Raw genomic sequence first — 23241 nt, forward strand, 5'->3', positions numbered from 1 at the left:
TCTATGACGTACCCTCATGGCTTTTGACTTTGGACCTCTTGACTACCCACTCTCACGGCTTGTCTGTGAGTAGTGACTAGCGCCACAGGAAAAAAGGGAGCAAGGAAAGAAGCGCGGGAGAAAGGAAAGAGGGGAGGAAGGAAAGCAGAAAGGAAAGAAGGAATGGAGAAAGGAAGGAAAGAAGAAAGGGAGAAAGATAAGAAAGAATGAAGGAAGGAAAGAAAGAAGGAAGTGAGATAGGAAAGAAGGAAGACAATAAGGAAGACAAGAAGGCAGGAAAAAAGAAAGAAAGAAAAGAAAAAAGGGAGAAAGGAAAGAAGTAATGAAGGAAGGAAATAAGGAAGTGAGGAAGGAAAGAAAGACGAAAGTAAAGAAAAAAGGGAGAAAGGAAAGAAGGAAGGGAGTGAAGAAAGAAAGGAGAGAGGAAGGAAAAGTACACTTTCCATACCGCAGGCGCAGGTTTTCCATACTGCATGTTTCAGTAAAAAAAATGTATCCTTTAAAAGGCTATATATTTTTTTAAAACATAGAAGTCTATGGGAAACAAGTCCACGTTTGGACATTCCTGACAGCCTCCGTGATTAAATGAGCTTTTCCTGGTGGATACTTTAAACTGAGGCAATAAAACAAGTAAATATCCTATTAATACTATATGTCACAAATGTCTGAGTTAGGAATAAGAGGAGAGGCGTGGGAACAAAACAAATACAGCGCCAGATTCAGGAGAACAGCAGCGTTTACACCTCTTAAATAATAAATATTTTTGCTAAATGATGGATCCTCCTTTTAAATGATACAATTCTGTCTGCACCATTAGGGAGCTCACTGTACAGGGTTTCATACAGCTCCCATTAAACTTGCTCAATAAATCTGTATAAAATCAGCTCCCCCTAGTGGTGCTTCAGGTAAGGAAAATGTTATTGTAAGGGAAGCAGCTCTCACCAATGGCTCCATTAAAGTGATGATTAAAAACATTTGAAAATAAAAGTTAAATCAAGTTAAACCTGTATGTGAATGAGGACTAAATAATAATTATTGTTATTATTATTATTATTACTGTTATTAATAAATGAAGTAAATAATATATAAAGTAGGCAAATATTAGCAACAAAAATGAAATAAATAATAATATATTATATTGAAGGCAAATCACTCTTTAATCACTAGCTTTTATTGTAGAAAATATACTTTTCTGCGACATAAAAATGCTCAAATCTTCCACCAAATATTACCAAAACGTTAAATTGTGAGTCCAAGAGAATCATTAGACAAGGAGACTGCGGTTAAATTCATAGGCGACCTTCAGCCGAGTCTTCCCGCTGGGCTGGGACCAGTGCTGGAAAAGGGACTGCAGGTGATGAGATGGGCTGAAACCAGTGACGTGGACTGACACAGAGGCCACCTGGGACACAGAGGGGAAAAATAGACAAAGTGGTGAATATTGATCTTAAAGGGATGATCTGTAGTAGTGCTTATAGTTGAAAGATTTGGTCACTTTAAAAGTGGCAATTTAAAGGGGAGCCGCCTACCAGCAAAGCAGAAATCAGTGGCCAGGAGCAGTACTCTCCTCAAGAGACACCCATTTAGAGGAAGAAGATTCCTTCTTTTTCAGATCAACCTTTTACAAACAGCTATGACTATTTCTTACAGACTAATCCTTTTGATGCAGCTTTGTCCTCCATTCGCAATTTAAGCCTTTATAGGCAGCTATGTCACCTTCTTGCAGATTAACTTTTTAGATGCCACTATCTCCCTTTATATTACACTACCCTTTTACAAGTAACTATGTCATCTACTTGAAGATTACATCTGTAGAAGCAGCTGTGTCCTCTTCTTTTATCTGGGGTTGCATAATACACAGATACATCTTATCATATGGCTGATATATAACAATATTCTGTATAAAGTTCAGGTTCTTGGCTGGAGATAAGGACAATTTTCACCTGATTTGTGCTTTGATTCACTGGCTATTGGGATGACTTGGTTAACCTGTTTGTGATTACTTTTGATGAATTTATGAGAAAAATAGGCAAATAGTATCTTCCATTGTATCCTATAGAGAATACAAAATGGCAAAACAGGCTAAATCCTTTGAAGTCTGAGAACAAGGCTCCACTTTGCTATAGGATCAGCTCTCCTCCTCACACTCTGTGTGTCCCAAACAGAATCTTACTAGGTTTTGCGCTCACTCTGGCAAAATGAAAAAGCTGCGTCTCTTTAATACTAAGGGAAATAAACTGATTTGCTAATGACATACAGTACAGACCAAAATTTTGGACACACCTTCTCATTTAAAGATTTTTCTGTATTTTCATGACTTTGAAAATTGTACATTCACACTGAAGGCATCAAAACTATGAATTAACACATGTGGAATTATATACTTAACAAAAAAGTGTGAAACAACTGAAAATATGTCTTATATTCTAGGTTCTTCAAAGTAGCCACCTTTTGCTTTGATGACTGCTCTGCACACTCTTGCCATTCTCTTGATGAGCTTCAAGAGGTAGTCACCGGAAATGGTTTTCACTTCACAGGTGTGCCCTGTCAGGTTTAATAAGTGGCCTTATAAATGGGGTTGGGACCATCAGTTGTGTTGTGCAGAAGTCTGGTGGATACACAGCTGATAAACCATCAAGCGCTACAAAGAAACTGGCTCACATGAGGACCGCCCCAGGAAAGGAAGACCAAGAGTCACCTCTGCTTCTGAGGATAAGTTTATCCGAGTCACCAGTCTCAGAAATCACAGGTTAACAGCAGCTCAGATTACAGACCAGGTCAATGCCACACAGAGTTCTAGCAGCAGACACATCTCTACAACAACTGTTAAGAGGAGACTTTGTGCAGCAGACCTTCATGGTAAAATAGCTGCTAGGAAACCACTGCTAAGGACAGGCAACAAGCAGAAGATACTTGTTTGGGCTAAAGAACACAAGGAATGGACATTAGACCAGTGGAAATCTGTGCTTTGGTCTGATGAGTCCAAATTTGAGATCTTTGGTTCCAACCACCATGTTTTTGTGCGACGCAGAAAAGGTGAATGGATGGACTCTACGTGACTGGTTTCCACCGTGAAGCATGGAGGAGGAGGTGTGATGGTGTGCGGGTGCTTTGCTAGCAACACTGTTGGGGATTTATTCAAAATTGAAGGCATACTGAACCAGCATGGCTACCACAGCATCTTGCAGCGGCATGCTATTCCATCCGGTTTGCGTTTAGTTGGACCATCATTTATTTTTCAACAGGACAATGACCCCAAACACACCTCCAGGCTGTGTAAGGGCTATTTGACCAAGAAGGAGAGTGATGGGGTGCTACGCCAGATGACCTGGCCTCCACAGTCACCAGACCTGAACCCAATCGAGATGGTTTGGGGTGAGCTGGACCGCAGAGTGAAGGCAAAAGGGCCAACAAGTGCTAAGCATCTCTGGGAACTCCTTCAAGATTGTTGGAAGACCATTTCTGGTGACTACCTCTTGAAGCTCATCAAGAGAATGCCAAGAGTGTGCAAAGCAGTCATCAAAGCAAAAGGTGGCTACTTTGAAGAACCTAGAATATAAGACATATTTTCATATTGATCCCGAGAATAAAACTCTGCAGAGCCTCATCTGAGTGCAGCATTGGCTGGATGTGCACTACAGCGCTCCATGAGACACGCACTTGCGGACTGTTTCCAATGAGTTTACGTGTCCTCTGACCTTCATAAGTTTCAGCTCCGGGTCTCTTGCTAACCCTGTGCTCAGCTTGTGGTGCTGTGGCCTTTGTTTAGGGACTGGAGGAGACGCAGAAAACTTGGTTCTGTGAGGTGGTCCCTGGGAAAGGGGAAAAAAGCGACAATTCTTAATATTAGAATACCAACTGGAGTGATGTCACCATTAAATTCCACTGTTTCCCTTTAAATTCCAAGACTGCATTCGTATAGGTACTGTTTTCTTTGGGACTCCATGCAAGGACGTATGAATGCAAACACCTTTAAGCCTTTAACGCTCCATGATGGACATATCATGGGTCGGAGTATATGGTCTAAAGTGTCAATTTTTAGCCTGCAAAAGGCCCCCATGGCTGCCATGTTGGTACACCTTTGAAGCCCAGCCAGAGGTTAGGCTTCATAGGAGAATGTGATTAGGACTATAAATTACTAAATTACTGTGGAATTTCAGTATAAAGTACAAGCGATCAAATCATACAAAGTTCAAGTCTCTTATTGGTACTAAAAAAAATAAAATAAAATAAAGAATAATATATATAAAAAAAATCAAATCTCATCCCTTCCCCCACTTACAAATAAAGAAATGTAAAAAATAATCATATTCAGTACCACCAAGGCCAATCTATGAAAATATATAATTGTTTAACCTATAAAGTAAATATAAAAAAATATTGTCTTTTTTTTTGTTAAAATATTGTCATTTTTGAATCTCCAACTCTGCCACAAAAAATGCAATAAAAAGTGATCAAAGTTTCATATGTACCCCAAAATGGTATGTAAGAAAAAAAACAGCTCTGTACACAAAAGACAAGCCTCTGCACACCTCCATCAATGGAAAAATACCAAAGGAAGGATACTTTTTTTTTAAATAAATATATATTATAGGGATTTTCTCTCTCAGGTAGGCATTAGGTAACTTTCACACAGGCAAGGCAGTTTGGTCCATACAGGCGCAGTTTTATTGCTTTCATAAAATTCAGAGGGATTCAAAACCAAAAACAGTCTCTTCTGGGCACAAAGGTATCACAGCAAATAAACAGTCCATTCAGCAGGCACATAGTCCTTCCTCCTAAAGCAAAGCAAACTTCATACACAGAAGAGGCATGATCCCACCAGTCTCTGTATCACCTTAAGCCCGAGCTCCAGCAACTTCCAGCTCCAAACAGAAATGTTCAACTACGGCACAGTTCACACTGAACAGGTTGCAGCTTCCACACGTTACTCTGCAGCTTCAACACACAGACTGCTCAGCTTCCCTAGCTGACCTGTGCAGTCTGCATTCAGAGAGACCTTGGCATGCCTCTCTCTCAGCTATAGCTCACATTTTGGCTGGTCACTCACCAGCAGCACACTGGACTCTGCTTCATTCAGCAGACTGACACACCTAGTGAACACAGGCCCTGGTTCTTAGTTAAAGCTAGCCAGGTGCATCTAATTAAGACCTGCAGTGATAGGATTTAAGCCTGTCCTACCTGACTTTGCTACAATATATATATAAATATATATTATATGCAGGACCAAAAGCTACAAAAGATAAACACAAACTAACCTTCTCGTTAGGGTTGACGTGGAGACATGAGAGGTAGCTGCCGTGTAGCAGGGATCCTTTCCACTTATACAGCACATCAGGGTCTCTTGTGTGCTCACATGCAGAGCGCTGTAGATAGTCTATGGATCTGCAGTCACAAACCAAAATAACAGAGGGGGCATGAATGAAGCAGGATGTACATATAAGATAGAAATCAGAGGTCCGTTCACACCACCCCAAACCCGGTCTCAGAAGAGGACAGCCAAGTTTTAGTTGAGGACAATACCTGCACGGACCCCATAACGACTGCCGGAGCTGCGTTGGTGCTGTGTATAATTGCAATCAAAATTATCCGCCCCCTCCATTGAAAATAATTTATTATTATTTGCAAAATTTACAAAGGCTCTGCTGTTTATAATAAACCAAAAGAAACAAGAACAATATAAAGAGCTGAACATGAGAAGTGTCCTGGGGGCTAACGAGCAGCTCTGTATAAGCGGGGTCCTACTCTTCAGATATGCATGCTACCTTCCACGTGACGGTGTATGACTCTGAGCTTCAACATCGTGTAATAATGATTCCAGCGGCTGAATTTCTCCTTCTACAAGTGGATGCGACACTGGAGGAAAGCAGTTTTCAAATACGTGTTCTAGACTGTCCTGGAGGATGGAAAACACAGGAAAATACAAAATTAGTAATGATGCGGTATATGAGGTTCATAAACTGTAGCCTTAAAGGGGTTGTATGAAGTTAAGAAAAAAAGGCCTATTTTCCTCCTTAAAGGGAATCTGTCACAAGGTTTTTGTTCTGAGAGCAGCATAATGTAGAGAAAGAGGCCCTGATTCCAGCAATGTATCACTTAGTTTCCTGGGTGAAGCAGTTGTGATACAATCACAGTTTAGATGTAGCAGAGCTCAGTAAGCTGCCCCTGCCTTTACCCCTGATTAGCAGCTTTCTGTGTACATTGTATATTGACAGAAAACTGCTAATCAGCCCTGGACCAGGACTCATGTGGGCACCAGTCTAGGTATTGATAATCTCCTGCTGATAAAATACTGATTGTATTAAAACAACAGCATACAGCCTAATAAGTGACACATCCCTGGAATCAGTGTCTCAGCCCCTACATCGTACTGCTCTCAGATTACACAGCAAAAAAACTGCTGACGGATTCCCTTAAAATAAAGCCACTCATGCCCAAAGGCTTTGTGTGAGATAGCAGCTGCAATTCCAGATCAAGCTCATGGACAAGAGTGGTGATGTTTCAGGAGACGTAAATGTGGGCCCCAAGATATAATGTAGAGAGGAACATAATCAGTGGGGTTCCCTCTGCTCAAAATGTCTATAATCAAGCATTTAAACCTTTTTCATATTTCATAAAGTGATAGCTTATTGCTTATTGACATCACTTTTTGATTATTGGGAGTCTGACCTCTGAGACCTTCAGAAAACAAAAATAGTTTGCACCCCTGATTAATTGTGAATGACCTATTTATGTAAAAAGTATAAAACATAATTAGTAATGTTTCATTTATATTTTATATCACAAGCTATAATAAAAAATATCATAACGGGAGACTAATTTAAGATTCCTTCTTCCTGTTGAGCAAATGGACATTACCAGCATCAGACTGACTCAGGCCCTATATTTTGTGTAGTAGCCTTCTGAGCATGTTCTGATTATGGCAAAGGTCAATGTGAAGAGAGGGGGAGGAGGTGAGCTGTGGCATCACCTATTGTGAATGGTGGATGCTGTGTTATCTACTGTATATAGAGGTGTTATCAGTCATTGTACAGGAGGAGGAGGAGGTGAGCTGTGATATCACCTATTGTGAGTGGTGGATCCCGTGTTACCTACTGTATATAGAGGTGTTGTCAGTCATTGTACAGGAGGAGGAAGAAGTGAGTTGTGACATCACCTATTGTGATTGGTGGATCCTGTGTCATCTACTGCATATAGGGGTGTTGTTAGTCATTGTACAGGAGGAGGAGGAGGTGAGCTGTGACATCACCTATTGTGAATGGTGGATCCTGTGTTATCTACTGTATATAGAGGTGTTATCAGTCATTGTACAGGAGGAGGGGGAGGAGGTGAGCTGTGACATCACCTATTGTGAATGGTGGATCCTGTGTTATCTACTGTATATAGAGGTGTTATCAGTCATTGTACAGGAGGAGGAGGAGGTGAGCTCTGATATCACCTATTGTGAGTGGTGGATCCCGTGTTACCTACTGTATATAGAGGTGTTGTCAGTCATTGTACAGGAGGAGGAAGAAGTGAGTTGTGACATCACCTATTGTGATTGGTGGATCCTGTGTCATCTACTGCATATAGGGGTGTTGTTAGTCATTGTACAGGAGGAGGAGGAGGTGAGCTGTGACATCACCTATTGTGAATGGTGGATCCTGTGTTATCTACTGTATATAGAGGTGTTATCAGTCATTGTACAGGAGGAGGAGGTGAGCTCTGATATCACCTATTGTGAGTGGTGGATCCCGTGTTACCTACTGTATATAGAGGTGTTGTCAGTCATTGTACAGGAGGAGGAGGAAGTGAGCTGTGACATCACCTATTGTGAGTGGTGGATCCCGTGTTACCTACTGTATATAGAGGTGTTGTCAGTCATTGTACAGGAGGAGGAGGAAGTGAGCTGTGACATCTCCTATTGTGAGTGGAGGATCCCGTGTTATCTACTTTATATAGAGGTGTTGTCAGTCATTGTACAGGAGGAGGAGGTGAACTGTGACATCACCTATTGTGAATGGTGGATCCTGTGTTATCTACTGTATATAGAGGTATTATCAGTCATTGTACAGGAGGAAGAGGTGAGCTGTGACATCACCAATTGTGAATGGTGGATCCTGTGTTATCTACTATATATAGAGATGTTATCAGTCAGAGTACAGGATGAGGAGGAGGTGAGCTATGACATCACTCATTGTGAATGGTGGATCCTGTGTTATCTACTGTATATAGAGGTGTTATCAGTCATTGTACAGGAGGAGGAGGTGAGCTGTGACATCACACATTGTGAATGGTGGATCCTGTGTTATCTACTGTATATAGGGATCACTGTTCATTGTAACCCTGTCTGTAATAATAATGAGACTGCTGAAAAGTGAAAATTGCAAGATGTTTTGTTTTCTGTTTTTTTATAATAAATAAATATCTATTGATATGGAAAGTTGATAAACAAAACACTATCAAAAACTAAAAGAAAATAGAAAAAAAACATTTAACATAATAATTTGATTTCAACAATGGGTAATTTTCCGATGAAACATTGATCTTAACAATCTTTCCTTGTGAAGTGGCGTCCAGCCATCCGCAAGGGAACTGCCGCACAGCTCCATCCATGTGAACAGGGCTGTCTCCAGTTCCTCCTACAACCAATGTTGCTGGGCAGGAAAAAGCGGTAACAAGATCTCAGCGCTAAATCAGTGCATCAGTCCCTGAATTCTGAGGAGCACTGGGGGGCAGACTCCCACGCAGAAAGTGATGGCAAATCCAGCAAAAATTAGCAAAATAGAGCTGAATGGTCAATGTTATTAATTCTGGAGCCACAGCTTGCACATTATAGCAGTGCACCAATACCTGCTCTCCCAGTCTCCTTCTTGTCCTTATTTCTATTGCTCAGAAACATTATTAGGATCCATGAATGACCTTGGAGTCTGCTAGACAGCAAAGGCAATCTGGAGGCCGCATTGTCAGCAACATTGCACTTTCTGCAACCAACAACTTATCCATGGCACCAAATTACTGCCAGTTTCACATCACCCAACCAACGCCATGCCGGGCATGCTAATCCCCAGATGTCATATCTATCTGCAGCCCGTCCAGCCATGCTCTCCATTACCTCCAATAATCTTAGCCCTATTAACCAGATGCCCACAAGAAAGACCACCGAGCAACCTTAGGACCTACATCCAATAGACCTTCACAGCCTGCGGCATAGCACAGCCAGCACTTGGGGCAAGGAAAGTATTTTTTGCCCCCTAACCCCGAGTCCCTTTTACCAGTCCAGTTCTGAAACCCTCAAGCACATGTATTGTATTTTCAGAAAATTATGTAATCATAGTTTGCCCTTTGGCCCTCGAGGTTCTTCAGCTTTTTTCTAAAATCCAACATAAAATGTAAAAAATTAAGTTAGACATACATTATTATTCTATAACCCTAGCCCTAAGTCTAACCTTAACCCTAGCTCTAAACTTAAAAGTAAACATTTATTATGATGTTGCTATTTCTTTTTTTTTTTTTTAATAGAGGATATTTTTTTTTCAATTTGGGAAAGCTCTCGCAGTAAGACTCTGTCTATCCTCTCACAAAATGATTCAAGAGGAGAAAATCCAAGTGAACGATGCTCCCAAAGGCAAAAAATGGATCATTCACCGGAATTGATGAAAATAAAAACTTGTTAAAAAAACAAAACGCGTTTCAGCTGAACCCAGGCTTCCTCAGGTGTCATACAAATGTGTTCAATGTGTTCTTATACCACATTAACCTTAGCCCAGCTGTATGACCTACTGCAAACATTTCTTTAATTTCTCTGGAGAGCAGTGAACACCTGAGGAAGGCTGGGTACAGCCGAAACGCGTTGTGTTTTTTTTTAATACATTTTTTATTTTCATCAATTCCGGTGAATGATCCATTTTTGCCTTTGGGAGCGCCGGTCACCAGGTTATTCTGCTCCTGATTACGCTTAACTGGAACTCTCTTTGGAAGACTAGTCCACAGCAACCAATTCGGTTGCACCCATCGGTATTTGTTCACAAGGTATATGGAGTTGTACCCCTACCTGCACAACCCCAGCAGGTGAGAGGCTTTTCTTTTAACGGTCACACCCATAAAAGTTTTACATGAAACACCTTTTGACCATATTTTTTGTATGGGTTATTTGCACTCTTCATAGGAACTGACGGCAGGTACCAAGATGACAAAGCAGCCACTGGTGGCTTTACTCGTTTAGGTCACCGGCCGCAGTTGCTGCAGGAAAAAGTGGTGCTTGATGGGATTTAAAATTTACAACTTCTGTAGCCTCCCCCATGCTAAGCCACCTTCCCTGACAAGCAGGAAAGAAAATATTTATATTGACTAGTCTGTAATGGACATAGGATCACAATGAAAAGACCTGGCTGTGGAGAGAGTGACTGAGCATGTGTGACCATCAGCACTCGGCTCATTAGGTGGACGTACAGATTACTCTACACTTTGAACACCAGGTGGCGCCATATTATGTCAGTAAATTTCATAACTCTGCTGTATTATTTTTTAACAGCACATAAGTGGCAAACAATGTAATTTTTATACAAGCTATACAACAAGGGTGATATTTAATGATTAAGCAAACCTTTTGGCAATCGACTGAAGAATCCAGAGATCAACTCTTTTAGCAGTTGGCTACACAGAGATATAGTATTACTTGTTGCCCATTCAAATTAATGGACAACCATGTAATAAATAATTGATATGAGTCCTAGAAAAAGGGGCAGTTCTTTCCTGAGCAAGCTTTTCTCCTCAATGGCATCCACATGCCATAGGACATAATAAAAAAAACTGTGTTCACTTTATTTTGAAGCAGACTCAGAAGTTGGGGCAGGTCTTTGACTCTCTACAGGATGTGGGGTCACGTCTTTGCTTCTCTACAGGATGTGAGGTCAGGTCTTTGACTCTCTACAGGATGTAGGGTCAGGTCTTTGACTCTCGACAGGATGTGGGGTCAGGTCTTTGACTCTCTACAGGATGTGGGGTCGGGTCTTTGCTTCTCTACAGGATGTGGGGTCGGGTCTTTGACTCTCTACAGGATGTGGGGGCAGGTCTTTGACTCTCTACAGGAGGTGGGGCAGGTCTTTGACTCTCTACAGGATATGGGGTCAGGTCTTTGACTCTACAGGATGTGGGGGCAGGTCTTTGACTCTCTACATGATGCGGGGGGCATGTCTTTGTCTCTTTATAGAACATGAAGGCAGGTCTTTGACTCTCTACAGGATGTGGGGGCAGGTGTTTGTCTCTTTATAGAACATGAAGGCAGGTCTTTGACTCTCTACAGGACATGGAAGAAAGTCTTTGAATCTATACAGGGCGTGAGGACAGCTCTTTTACTCACTACAGGATGTGGGGTCAGGTCTTTGACTCTCTACAGGATGTGGGGGCAGGTATTTAACTCTCTAGAGGAAATGGGGGGAAGGTCTTTGACTTTATTCAGGACATGGGAGCAGGTCTTTGACTCTCTACAGGATGTGGGGGCAGGTCTTTGACTCTACAGGATGTGGGGGCATGTCTTTGTCTCTTTATAGACTCTCTACAGGACATGGAGGAAAGTCTTTGACTCTAAACAGGGCGTGAGGACAGCTCTTTGGCTCTCTACAGGATGTGGGGGCAGGTCTTTGACTCTCTACAGGACGTGGGGGCAGTTCTTTGACTTTCTACAGGACATAGGGGAATGTCTTTGACTCTCTACAGGACATGAGGTAAGGTCTTTGACTCTTTACACAAGGTGAGGGCAGGTCTTTGACTCTCTACAGGACATGGGGGCAGGTATTTGACTTACTACTGGAGGTGGGGCAGGTCTTTGACTCTCTACAGGAGGTAGAGGGAGGTCTTTGACTCTATACTGGACATGGGGCAGGTATTTGACTTACTACAGGAGGTGGGGCAGGTCTTTGACTCTCTACAGGAGGTGGGGGCAGGTCTTTGTCTCTCTACAGGACATGGGGGAAGGTATTTGACTTACTACAGGAGGTGGGGCAGGTCTTTGACTCTCTACAGGAGGTGGAGGGAGGTCTTTGACTCTATACTGGACATGGGGCAGGTATTTGACTTACTACAGGAGGTGGGGCAGGTCTTTGACTCTCTACAGGAGGTGGGGGCAGGTCTTTGACTCTCTACAGTACATGGGGGCAGGTCTTTGTCTCTTTATAGAACATGAGGGCAGGTCTTTGTCTTTTTGCTCCTGTTTTTTTGTCAAACTGGATACAGACATAATAGCGGGGTGAACTTTCAGTTGCAGGCAGGAAAGACGTAGGATGATGATAGGTGCAATATATGCAGGAAAGTGATTGAAAGGAAGACCCAATACCTATAGCACTGGTAGAATGTAGATGAAAAAACAACACCCACTCAAAAACAGTGGATGTCAAGTTGCAGTGCATAAGATCCTTAACAATTCCTGGCCATTTTAGACTGGTATAGCCACCAAAATTGGTTTACCCTGTAGGGGATGAGGGTAATAGGGCCGTGCTTTTCTAAAGACATGTCAGGAACTATGTGTAAAGAATGATGTACATGACAATGACAAGTTAAGGGTGACATGTTGTGGCCGTCTACTTTTTCCCATGCATTCACTGCCCCAGGATGGTCTTTAAAGGCCAAACTATAAAACAGTAGATCAGGGCATTATTAATTTTGACTCATTTCCAGGCTCACTTTGTCTATAGACTGCTCTCTTGTGCACAACGTTGTGCTGTCTTCGCACCACCAGCGCCCTTCGTGCTGTATTGCGTGTCCCTCCTGATCATCTGACTGTGGTTCCTCACTTTCTGTATCTCTGAAGGCCACCCAGGTGTCTATAAAAGGAGAAAAAAAGCTGATTAATTCCCAGCATTGTTGCACATATTCTATTTCAGGAAAGTAGAGCAATGCAATGACAACTGCCATGGGAGGGAAGTAACACTAAGTAGCGCCCAATGGGTATATTAACAGGGAAGTCGAGGCTGAAATATATTTTGGCTGACAGGTATCTAATCTCTATGGGCGTCTAAAAGAGAGAAAACCCTTTTCAGAATGTGGCCTACAATGCTCTTCTTCCCCCTCCCTGCGCCACAAGCAAACAGTTGGTATTGCCTTGGAGGTCCCGGACAGCCAGTTATTTACAGTGAAGTGGCCCCTACAGAGGAAAATTAGGTTTTACATGGCAGCCATTGAGATAATAGGATGTTCTTGTAATACAACGATGACTCAAGTCCATCAGAAATTGAGTTGCTGGTTTAGGCCAAGTGTCGAACCCTCACTGATCAGATATTGATTACCTATCCAATAGGTTAGGCCATCAATATAAAAGTCCCAGACAACCCCTTTAAATATATTTGTCAAGTATAACAGCCAGGAGGGTCACACGGATCCTGCCGCTGCCACCAGTTGTTAAGGGAACGCAACCCTGCTTCCTCCAATCGTCAGGACAATTACGCAATTGACTGACGAGTGATGGACGAAGCCGTGGCTGCTTCCACTACTAGGCCGGTTATTCAGGAACTCACAGTGAGCTTATGGTTTATACACCTCCGATTCCAATGCATGGAATATATATATATACCCCGGTACAGTCATTGCCAGCTCAACAAAAACAAAAAGAACTACTAGCTACTACCACCAATCAGTTATACAGGCCGATTGGACGCCAGATAGCGTATGACTTCAGGGGTGCGGTTTACTGAGCAAGAGGAACAGAGCTATTACATTTTATATATTTAATCCAGAAAAGTAGGCAGTGTTTATAAAAATATACAAAGATGATACAAAACGGGAACAAAACAATACGGTATATACAATTACATAGAATAAAAAGGATAACAAAAGAGAATTACTAAACCTGATGTTGCAGGAGTGGCTCTTATCTTTATGGAGGGAAGCGCTCCGATTAGGAAAATGAAATTCTCTGACAGTGAACTGTGTTTTCCAGAATGAACAAAGCAGAGACCCATTTCATTTTTATTAGATCAATGCTATGCCCACATACCCCCTCCTTGATGAGCTCACATGGGTGCTGGGTGTGGGATGTGCTAGGTCCTTGAGAATTCCATGAGATACCCAACTTACAGGTTATCTTCGCCCCTGGAGGTCCCAGGCGGTAGATATTGTCATCATGTTTTTTATCGCGATTTTATCTGTCTATGGAGATGAAACATGGCCTGGATAGCACCATCCATTGGACCGTTATTAAGTTGGAGGGGTTAGAATGGCCTTATGTAATGAGAGTGAATGCGTTATGTTTGTCTCTTGGCTATGACGCTAAAAATGGATCTCCCCTAAATATCGGATCAATGCCAACTCCAATATTCATCACTGACCACTGGCCCCCAAAACGTCTACGAAAATTCTTTGATCAGAGGAAGTCCTATCCCGGGTAAAGGTACATCTCCGCCTCTGCGTAAAGAGATCTCAGACTCGTTGTCTTCTTCCCTGCAATTAGTTGGTCACTGCAGGAGACCCCTACTTCTATGGAGGTTGAGTGTTAGGTTTTTCTCTCTCACCTAGTTATAATTTTTTTTTTCCCCAGCCACAATTAATCCCATATGTTCAATTTGAGGGTGATATGTCCCCTCTCTGGATATGTCTTGTGGATTTTAAATTCTCTCTATGACAATATTATAAATATGTTACACTGTCAAAATGAACCATTTTGACTTCACAATTTATTTTTGTAATTTGCTCAAATTAATTTAAAATGATGAAATGAAGGAATTTTTCAAATAATCTTGAGTAAAAAAAATTCCTTCCGTTTTCTGTAAACAGCTCCTATGGTGACTTATCTATCTCCATGGTCACAGACTACAAACAAGCTCTTTTGTATTTGTTTGTAGTCTGTAGCCATGGAGACACAAGGTTTGTACCAGAATTGTACACAATATAATTATGAAAAGTTAATATTTTTTACGGAGATATATGAAAACCATGATGAATTATATAAAGAATATAAATGTTCTATAGCTGTAGTTCAACATTACAATAAAAACCAATCAGCAGGATACCGCGATCCGTAAAATGATTATTACAATGACCTGCTCAAGTACAAGACCCATTTATTTTCTGCTGGCATGGGAAAAAAAGTCTCCTATTTTCATTGACTGCTCAGGGACTAACATAGAGTTTTTGATCCTCAAGATCTCATGTAAGGAAGTTTTCCACTTGTTAAAAAAATTCTTATATATTCCAATGTTTTGACACGAAAATTAACTCCAACGGTCTAGCAGAAGACAACCCCATTTGGAGCTAATTCTGAAACCAATCACTTAAAGGCGACATTTCAATGGATTTTTAAAACTTAAACTGAGTTCCTCCTCCAATTGCCACTGCTCCCCGAATTCTGGAACAGTTTTTCTTTTTCTTCTGTGCTCCTCTGGTCCAAAGTTATAACCCCCAGAAATAAAGAAGCAAATTTTCCCTTCAAGCAACTGGGCGTGTACCACAGAACTTCTCTGTGAGTGTAGCCGTGATTTCATTGGCTAGTGTAAGAGGAGAAAAAGCAATCGCCCCCAGAGAAGTTGTGTGGTACAAGGGAAAACTTGTACCATTATTACCGGGGGGCATAACTTTGGATCGGAAAGACACAGACAAAAAAGGAAAACTGTTCCAGAATCAGTGGAGCGGCGACTACTGGAGGAGGTACTCAGTTTAAATTTTTAAAAAAATGCAGTGAAAGTTCCTTTTTACAGGGGTTTTCTGCAGCCCGTTTTCAAACTGGACAGAAAGAAGAAATTGTTAAAAAATAATGAGTGAGTGCTACTTTTGTCTCTGAAGCACCACTGCTCCTGTGGTCTCTGCCAGGACCAGAAGTAATGGCATCCCATCTGTCGGTCATCTGACCCTTCTGCCGAAAAGTGGCCTAAGGAATTAAATGACTGTATTGACAAGAAGCCATCATTGCTGGTCCCAGCTGGGACCACCATACTGGAGAGGGTTCCAATGAGTAAGTAACACTTCTACACTTCTTTCTATTTTAACTATGCCTTTTCTCAGTTTTTAAAAAAAGGGATTAAATCTCAAAGTATCCCCAACATAGGTGATAACTTATTGATCACTGGGGGTCCGACAACTGGGACCTGCACGACTGGCAGAAAGGGGCATTTTTATCCCCGGTGTGGAATGGATCAACAGGTCGGATATCCGACCGCCGCTCCATTCACTCCTTATGTCGAAAAAGCCAAGCTTGGAAGCCCTATAGGGACTGCGGTCGGGCATACGCAGTGCTGCTCCATTTTAATGAGGATAAATATTTTCTGTTCTGCCGATCGATGTGGGTCCCAGCGGTCAGACCCCTCTGATCAGTAAGTTATCAGCTATGATATGTATAGGTGAAGTGATAACTTGCTTTCACCGGTGAACCCCTTCAATTTGATATTATTGGGGCAGTAAGGCTGAAGCACTGTGTTCTGTATTTTATAGGGGTCCGCCACCTAAGCTACATTTGGCAATAGTTTTCTGATTTCCAAATAGCAATCAACCTGCCATTATGTAAACATGAGTAAACATTACAGAAACAGAAGCAGAATATAAAATACACCTGATAAATATAAAATGATTTAAAGGGATGGGGGAGTTTCCATTTTAATATTTATTCCCACGTCCATAACAGTGGATCCCTCGGATCATATTGGATCCCTCTGCATCCCCTCAGCAGGATAAACAGTAGACACACACACAGATATATATATATATATATATATATATACTGGGCATCTGCGCACATACAGGCTGTCATGTGGATTCAGTACAAACAGCAGGATCTCAGGGTATACGTTAGTGGAGGAGGGGATTATAGGGCGTCCTGCATGGTCGCGGCCACTAATCCCAGATTACTGAATACTTCACGTGATTTATGTTCATGTATTGATATCTGCATCCATGTAAAAGACGTACAATAAATGTGACTGCCCCGATCTAATATACAGGTACACGGAGACATTGCACTGCCCATCAGCTGTGATAACAATACACACACACTGGTTCTTACCCTCAGGCCGACATCGATGCAGACCACCCTTGTGGTACCACTCGTTCCCATCTTCCCCCTCCGTCCCTTGAAATTCTCCCCAGAGGACGGGTGACCCCTCCGTTCTTGTCCAATCCGCCTCGACTCCCTGATCCTTTTCTTCGATCATATCTCTCGTTCCCAATGGAGACCCCGCCGTGGTGTGAACAATCCCCGCGTCGCCTTGATGCTGAGCAGAGGAAGCCATGGCGCGTCTGATCGATGTGTTCGATTTTTTGTGCGGGGTCCTATGTGACCCCAAAAACGTCCTCATTCGCCCTGGTTTAAGCCGGTGTTATTAGCAGCGAGCAGCTCGGCTCACACTGTATTCAGTGTTCTCCCCCTCCCTCCATTTTCTGCGCTCCCCCTGCCGCTCTCTGTTCGCCTCTCCGAGGAGAAAAGCTGTTTTCTCACATTCTTACAAAAGCAGCACTGCCACCTAGCAACCCAGCCAATTAACATGATTATCTCCCAGACATGAGCGGTCCTACCGTATGTATAGCAGAGCATTGTCCCTCTGTGGACGCCTATTCCGGGAGGATACTGTTAGCTTTCATTTCTTATGCTTTGATTCCCTGTAATATTTTATAGCAGGGTTTATTCTTGTATTTTTGCACTAAGTATAGAGTGAGATCTCCATATAAGAGCTCATGTGCATGACACAGAGGCCTGATATATAGGCGCACGGTGTCCCTACGGGCTGATCCTATGGACATACGGCTACATAGCAAAGCTCAAAATGACCCCTCCATTATGGGCTGTGCATCCTCCATGTTCTTAGGCCAGCTCTTCACACACTGGATGCCTAATAACGTAGTTACCCCAATTCTCACCAATCAATGGCAAAGGGGCATTGGCGAACATACCATTGGTGCAACATGGGGCCCAAAGGGTAAGGAGCCACTACCACCTCCAAAGCAGCAAGAAGCTTCTGTCACAGTCACATAAAAGGTGGATTATGATGCGCTATTGGACTGTAAAAGAGCCTATGTACAATTCATATGTATGATCCAGCACACTCAAACTGAAGTTGTCAATAATCCTCGGCCCGAATGAAAAACTCGGCGGTAGCACACGAAGAAAAAGTAGGGAGAATCCAGATGTTTTATAGATTAAAAAATATGCAAAAGCTTTAGGGTACTTTCATATAAAACAGGACATTCCTAGTACTGAAAAAAAAAATAGCTTTTCCTACGCGTTTCGCTAGTCCTTACTCATGAGTATGCTTTAGTCCAAAATGCGTAGGGAGAGCTCCTATATACTTCTTTAGAGACTGGGAATGTCCGGTTTTATCTAAGGTGCCTATAAAGCTTTAGCATATTTTTTTATCCACAAAACGTCTGGATTCTCCCTACATTTTCTTCATGTACTTGGTGGAGCAGGAGTGGGCCGAGGATTGCTGACAATTTGGGTGAGCTGGATTATACTTTTCCTTGTATACAGGGCCCTCTTCCATCTGTTTCTGCTCCTGCAAAGGGGATGGGACCAACCAAAGATGGCGCCCCTTTCTCCGAGTGCCACATAGAATGTGCATGGTCTGGTCTGCCCGGGCTGTACGCATTCTTTATATTGCCATAAAGTGTATCCGGAAGTAAACATTTGATGCATATGAATGCAAAAGTCATTGCACCCATTCTTTTTTATCCATCACCCAATTTAGTGTAATGGATAGAGAAATGTCACCGTCCACGACTGAAGCAATCTGTTGTCCCATCCGCCAGAGGGCAGTGTGTAATGCCTAATGTCCCCTGTGGTGGCGCTGCAGGATATTGAACACTTACTGCCCGGTTTCCCCTCTGATTACAGCTGATTGATAGGGGTCCCAGCAGGGGTCCACATATTTAATATACTATTGTCAAGGGATCTGTGAAAGGTCCATTTCCGCAGACTGACCGGCAGCACTAAATCACTGCCGATCGGTAAATGTTTAATGATTGTCAGTTTTCTAATAGCGTGTTTTACACTGAACGGTGCGCACTGACCAATCAGTAATAGATCATGTAGAGCGCATAGGCTGCCATAATTCTCGGCAGCACGAGTCCTGTTTACACAAGATGATGTGCTGCCGAGAAGGATGATTTTTAAGCAGGCATAAAAATCATTTTCACCCCATGATTGACAGCCTGTTTAATATCCCATCATCACCTGTGAGGGATATATTTGAAAAGTGGAAACACAAACACTGCACCCCCTTCGGGAGCTTCATGGCCGAGCAGCTACATGCAACCTTACATCACCAAGCACAATGCTGAGCGTCGGATGGAGTGGTGTAAAGCTACTACCACTGGACTCTGGAGCAGGGGAAACGTGTTCTGTGCAGTGACGGATCACACTTCTCTACCTGGCGTCTGATGGAGGCGTTTGGTGAATGCCAGGAGAACGTTACCCGCCTGACTGCATTGTGCCCCCTATAAAGTTTGGTGGGGGAGCATAATATTAGGGGCTTGTTATCAGGGATCGGCATCGGCCCCTTAGTCCCAGTGAAGGGAAATCTTAATGCTTCAGCACAAGACATTTTAGACAATTGTAGCTTCCAGCTTTGTGGGAACAGTTTGGGTGGGGAAGACCCTTTTCTGTCCCCCATGACTTTGCCCAGTGTACAAGGTCCATACAGACATGGAGGGGGGAGAACATGACCGGCCGCACAGAGCCCGGACCTCAACCCCATCCAACACCACGAGGATGAACTAGAGCGGAGATTGTGACCACGGCCTCTCCCCAACATCAGGGTCTGACCTCACAAATGCTCTTCTGGATGCAGGTGCAAATATTCCCATAGACATCTCCAAAATCTTGTAGAACCTTCCCAGAAGCGTAGGGGCTGTTAAATCTGCAAAGGGGCCGACTCCATATTAATGTCTATGGATGTAGAATGGGAGGTCAGAAAAGCTCCTGTAGGTATCAAGTGGAGGGGGCACATACTTTTCTCCATATAGTGTATATGGAATTACTGTCCACTCATGGTGAACCCCCTAACTGTTCTCCTCAACATGCGATACTATTGGAGACACAGGGAAGGATGTTAGAAGCCGCCAACTTCCCACGAAAAGTGGATTTTCCGTATTTGAATGGAGTCATAGGAGCGGACAATAGAGGACGTAAGTGGGGTAGAATAGGGAACATCACACAAACATTTCCATGTTTCATCATCTCGCAGTCCCCTTCTGCACAACTTTTTTTTGCAACTTTTTTTTTTACACAACTTTAATGTATATTTTCACCTTCAAAGTAAGAATTTGTAAAGGGTAACACATTACTTATGCATGCGAGCCCACGTGTGAAAATCGAAGAACTGAAAATAAAGTGAATGCGTGCGTCTCCCAGCGCTCGTGTGCGTCACGTTATGACGCCAGTGGAGCATAAGACCGTATTGTGAGCCCGCGTCACCGTGCACAGGGCGACCTCTAGTGGAGAAAGCGATCATGTCTGTGGATCTTCTAATAACCGGATGATAAAAGGCCAGGGACGTAGTTATAGGGGGTGCAGATGTAGCAGTTGCACCCCTTTGGTCCACCTCATATAGGTGACAGACTTGCATCTTCTTTTTCCAACATAGCATAAGGTCAACAATAAGGACTGGGCACCCAAACATGGTCTCGTTATTAGGATGCTCAATGACTGTAGCACGGCTTGAAAGCTGTGTGCAACCATGTGTCTGTAAGGCTTCCTATATACATTGGGGCATATATATTATTGTTGTTGCGCCATACTTTTGGTACTCAATTTTTTTTTTATTAAAGGGGTTGTCCAGCCTTAGGGTACAAGTGTGCAGTCACTCTATGTGACTGCAGACTTGTGAATCCTCACAGCGTGCACAGTGGGTGCTATAAAGGATCAGCAGTGCGATTTGCATACTTCCGGTCACATTCCGACTAGACGTGTCAATACACTTGTATAGAGAGAGGCCGCACACGTCTAGTCGGCATGTGACCGCGTGTATGAAAATCGCATACTTGCCGCCACGCACCCCCCCCCCCCCCCTGTGCGCAATATGAGGATTCACAAGTCTGCAGTCACATTCGGTGCCACTGCTACATCACAGCACAATACAAGTGAAAGGGGCACCCCGATGGTAATGCGACTGCGGCAAGGTTAGACTTCTTTTGGCTTGCTTGTTGCAGTACCCTCGGGGTTGCAATGTGATCCCATTGAATTGTATTGTGCTGCAATGAACCTTGGTCGCGCAGCCAAAGTCGCCATGTAACTCCAGCGTAAGGCTGGTGCTACACAGAAATATGTCGTGCAACAGGAATTCTCTATGTAGAGCTGGTTGCAAAAATAGTCAAATTGGAGGTAGACGTGATCCCACTATGATGAGATACGATGTTGCCCCATCACGATGCTCTCCAAATATTAGACAGAATTACTAAATCTGCCCCATTGTTGTTTTTTTTTCTATTGTTTTAACCCCTTGCAAGCCGGCAAATATTAATCTTTGTGCTTTCAATCTTTCAATCGCCTTCCCCCCTCGCCACGCTTTCAAAATACATAACTTGATTTGTTTTATTTACGCTGTAATGTACTGAAAAACTTGAATAATTTTCACGCGTGGTTAATTGGTGCAAATAAAAATTCTGCTATTGATTTTTTTGTGCTTTGTTATTATGGTGTTAACGGTGCGATAAAAATGAGCCGACATCATGATTCTCCAGGTTAGGACTTTTTCAGCGATACCTAACATACATATATTTTTTGTTGTTGCCATTTTCTGCTTCGTCGATGGAGCTTGTTTTTTTGTTTGCCGATCGGTGGTTTTTATTGATACCATTTTGCGGTACATAATGTTTTGGTCGCTTTTTGGGTCATTTTCGGGGAGGTTTGCGGCAGGCGATAAATGGCAATACTGATGGTTCTATTATTTTATCTTACCCTAGGGGGTTTAATTATTATTTTGTTAGATGGGACTTTAGGCACGGCGATATATATTTATTTTTATTCTTATATTTGGTAAAGGGAGGATTCTAATTCGATGATTTTGTGTTCTTTTTTATTTTTTCAATTGTTTTAAAACACTATTTTACTATTTTTCCCAAATTTCATCGCTTGTACCATAGACTGGACATGAGTATTGCAATATCCTGTGAAATTAATAATCTCTTAGAAAGCCCGGCGACGAGCTAGGCTTCATAGGAGTACAAAAAAGAGGCAACGGGGGGCCTTCAGTAAGCCCGCTGATACCATAGCAAGTCATCAGGAGTCCGAGATTGTGTGGCAGAGGTGATGGTCGGCTTTGAAAAGGACCCCTGCCATGGATCTCACTACTTAAATACTTGTGATAGACTGATAGACTAGAGATGTTTAAGTGGTACCCGCACCCGACTTTGGACATACCAGGAGTTAAAGGGTTATTCTCATCTTCCTAAATGTTTATTGTTGGATAGAGCGTGTAAAAACAAGCACTTTTGCAATTTACTGCTTGTTAAACTTTGCAGCGGTTTTTGAGATATTAACACTTTTGCTCAACTTGTTGCCTTGTAGACCGACCACCGCTGGTAGACAGCAGAACGTGCTCAGTGCTTACAAGCTCCTTTCTGTTGAGCTTGCAAGCACAGTTTTGAAGTCAACCAGGATTGCTGGAACATAATGTAACCTCTTAATTGTGACCATTGCTTTAGCGCATGGCTAACTAGACAGCAGCGGTGGTCGGTCTCCTAGGCAACGAGCGGTAAACAAAAGTGTTAATATCTCAAGATTGGCTGCAAATTTTAACAAGGAATAAATTGCAAATGTGTTTGTTTTTTTTCCAAGCTCTGTCCGACGATATCCATCTCTAAAGATGGGAGTACCCCTTTAAACTGCATAATATGTATGTAAAAGATACCGGAATTTCTTTAATGGATTTTTTTTGTTCCACAAACATTTTTTTGGTTGTTTTTCAAGTCTTATAGCGCAGAATCAGGGTAAACCAGCCAAAACGCATCAGATTTTCGCTTTCAATACCACTGTGATTCGCGATCCCTGCAAGGTTCCTAGTGAAGAACCCGTAAACTGGTGCAAACAAAAAAAAGAATGATGTATGTGATATTACTCTGTGATATTACTAGAGGCTGCCCTGTCATCATCAGCATGACCCTCTCTGCTCTATTTATAACTGGGACCATTCTAGAACCGAGCCAGCGACAATTATAGATCACACGCGCATGCGTGTTGGACAGCAGAGGAGTGCGGACGCATGCGCACTGCTTGTTGACGCATTGGGCGTTCTCCGGGTGACGGGCCGTGACAGGTGGGAGCTGTACTGATTCCTGATGACGTCACGT

General features: G+C 42.7%; 1 protein-coding gene across 1 annotated transcript; it reads right to left on the bottom strand.

Annotated features, from left to right (window-relative positions):
* Positions 1-1153: 1153 nt before the first annotated feature.
* LOC141153247 (uncharacterized) lies at positions 1154-17492 on the bottom strand. Its single transcript, XM_073637949.1, has 6 exons — positions 16964-17492; positions 12661-12800; positions 5766-5896; positions 5259-5385; positions 3699-3812; positions 1154-1402 (listed from the first exon to the last, which is right to left on the bottom strand). Exons 1-6 carry the CDS (start codon positions 17253-17255, stop codon positions 1265-1267), a joined length of 942 nt encoding a protein of 313 aa, XP_073494050.1. The 5' UTR covers positions 17256-17492; the 3' UTR covers positions 1154-1264.
* Between the last annotated feature and the right edge of the window lie 5749 nt (positions 17493-23241).

This window comes from Phyllobates terribilis, unplaced genomic scaffold (assembly GCF_046119375.1).
Source record: "Phyllobates terribilis strain yellow unplaced genomic scaffold, ASM4611937v1 Scaffold_7__3_contigs__length_470593459, whole genome shotgun sequence".
Taxonomy (NCBI): domain Eukaryota; kingdom Metazoa; phylum Chordata; class Amphibia; order Anura; family Dendrobatidae; genus Phyllobates; species Phyllobates terribilis.

Coding starts and splice junctions, on each gene's coding strand:
- LOC141153247 (XM_073637949.1), bottom strand. CDS start 17,255: ATGAGGACGTTTTTGGGGTCACATAGGACCCCGCACAAAAAATCGAAC. Junction 5,897..12,660: donor GAGAGCAGTCTATAGACAAA/GTGAGCCTGGAA, acceptor TCCATCCTCCAG/GACAGTCTAGAACACGTATT. Junction 3,813..5,258: donor ACGTCAACCCTAACGAGAAG/GTTAGTTTGTGT, acceptor CCCCTTTCCCAG/GGACCACCTCACAGAACCAA.